We start from the raw sequence: 333 nt of genomic DNA, 5'->3' as shown, positions 1-333 counted from the left end.
TGGGCCCCCCTGCCTGGGAGCCCCGGGAGGTGGAGAGCACCCTTCTCCTCGGTGGCTCCTGGGAGCCTCTGGTGGGCGAGGGGCAGCTGGGACGCTGCTGGATCACCCCGTCTGTCTCTGTTGGTAGGTGACGACGGTGCTGGGTGCAGAAGGGAGCCTGGTAGGAACCACACTTTCCGGCCCAGCTTTCCAGCCTCAAGGTAGATGTGGGGAGGAGAACATGGGGCTTGTGGAGACCTGAGATTCTGTGCAGAGCTGGCTGCTGCAGCTTGTCCTCAGCCAGGGCATGCTGACATTGAGGTCATGGAGGTGCTGGAGCGTGTCCGGAGAAGG

The 333-nt window shown here is 63.7% G+C and overlaps 1 protein-coding gene across 1 annotated transcript in view; it reads left to right on the top strand.

The window, feature by feature from the left end:
• TPP1 (tripeptidyl peptidase 1) overlaps positions 1-200 on the top strand; it is a gene marked incomplete at both ends in the record, with an annotated part of 2,322 nt that extends 2,122 nt beyond the window's left edge. Inside the window, one exon of the mRNA XM_010174557.1 lies at positions 128-200. Within this exon, the coding sequence (XP_010172859.1) occupies positions 128-200 (73 nt within the window). The remainder of the gene's footprint in view (positions 1-127) is intronic.
• Between the last annotated feature and the right edge of the window lie 133 nt (positions 201-333).

This window comes from Antrostomus carolinensis, unplaced genomic scaffold, assembly GCF_000700745.2.
Source record: "Antrostomus carolinensis isolate BGI_N321 unplaced genomic scaffold, ASM70074v2 scaffold28998, whole genome shotgun sequence".
In the NCBI taxonomy this organism is placed as follows: Eukaryota; Metazoa; Chordata; class Aves; order Caprimulgiformes; family Caprimulgidae; genus Antrostomus; species Antrostomus carolinensis.
Note: the sequence above shows the minus strand (reverse complement) of the source record. Positions and strands in the feature narration are given on the sequence as shown.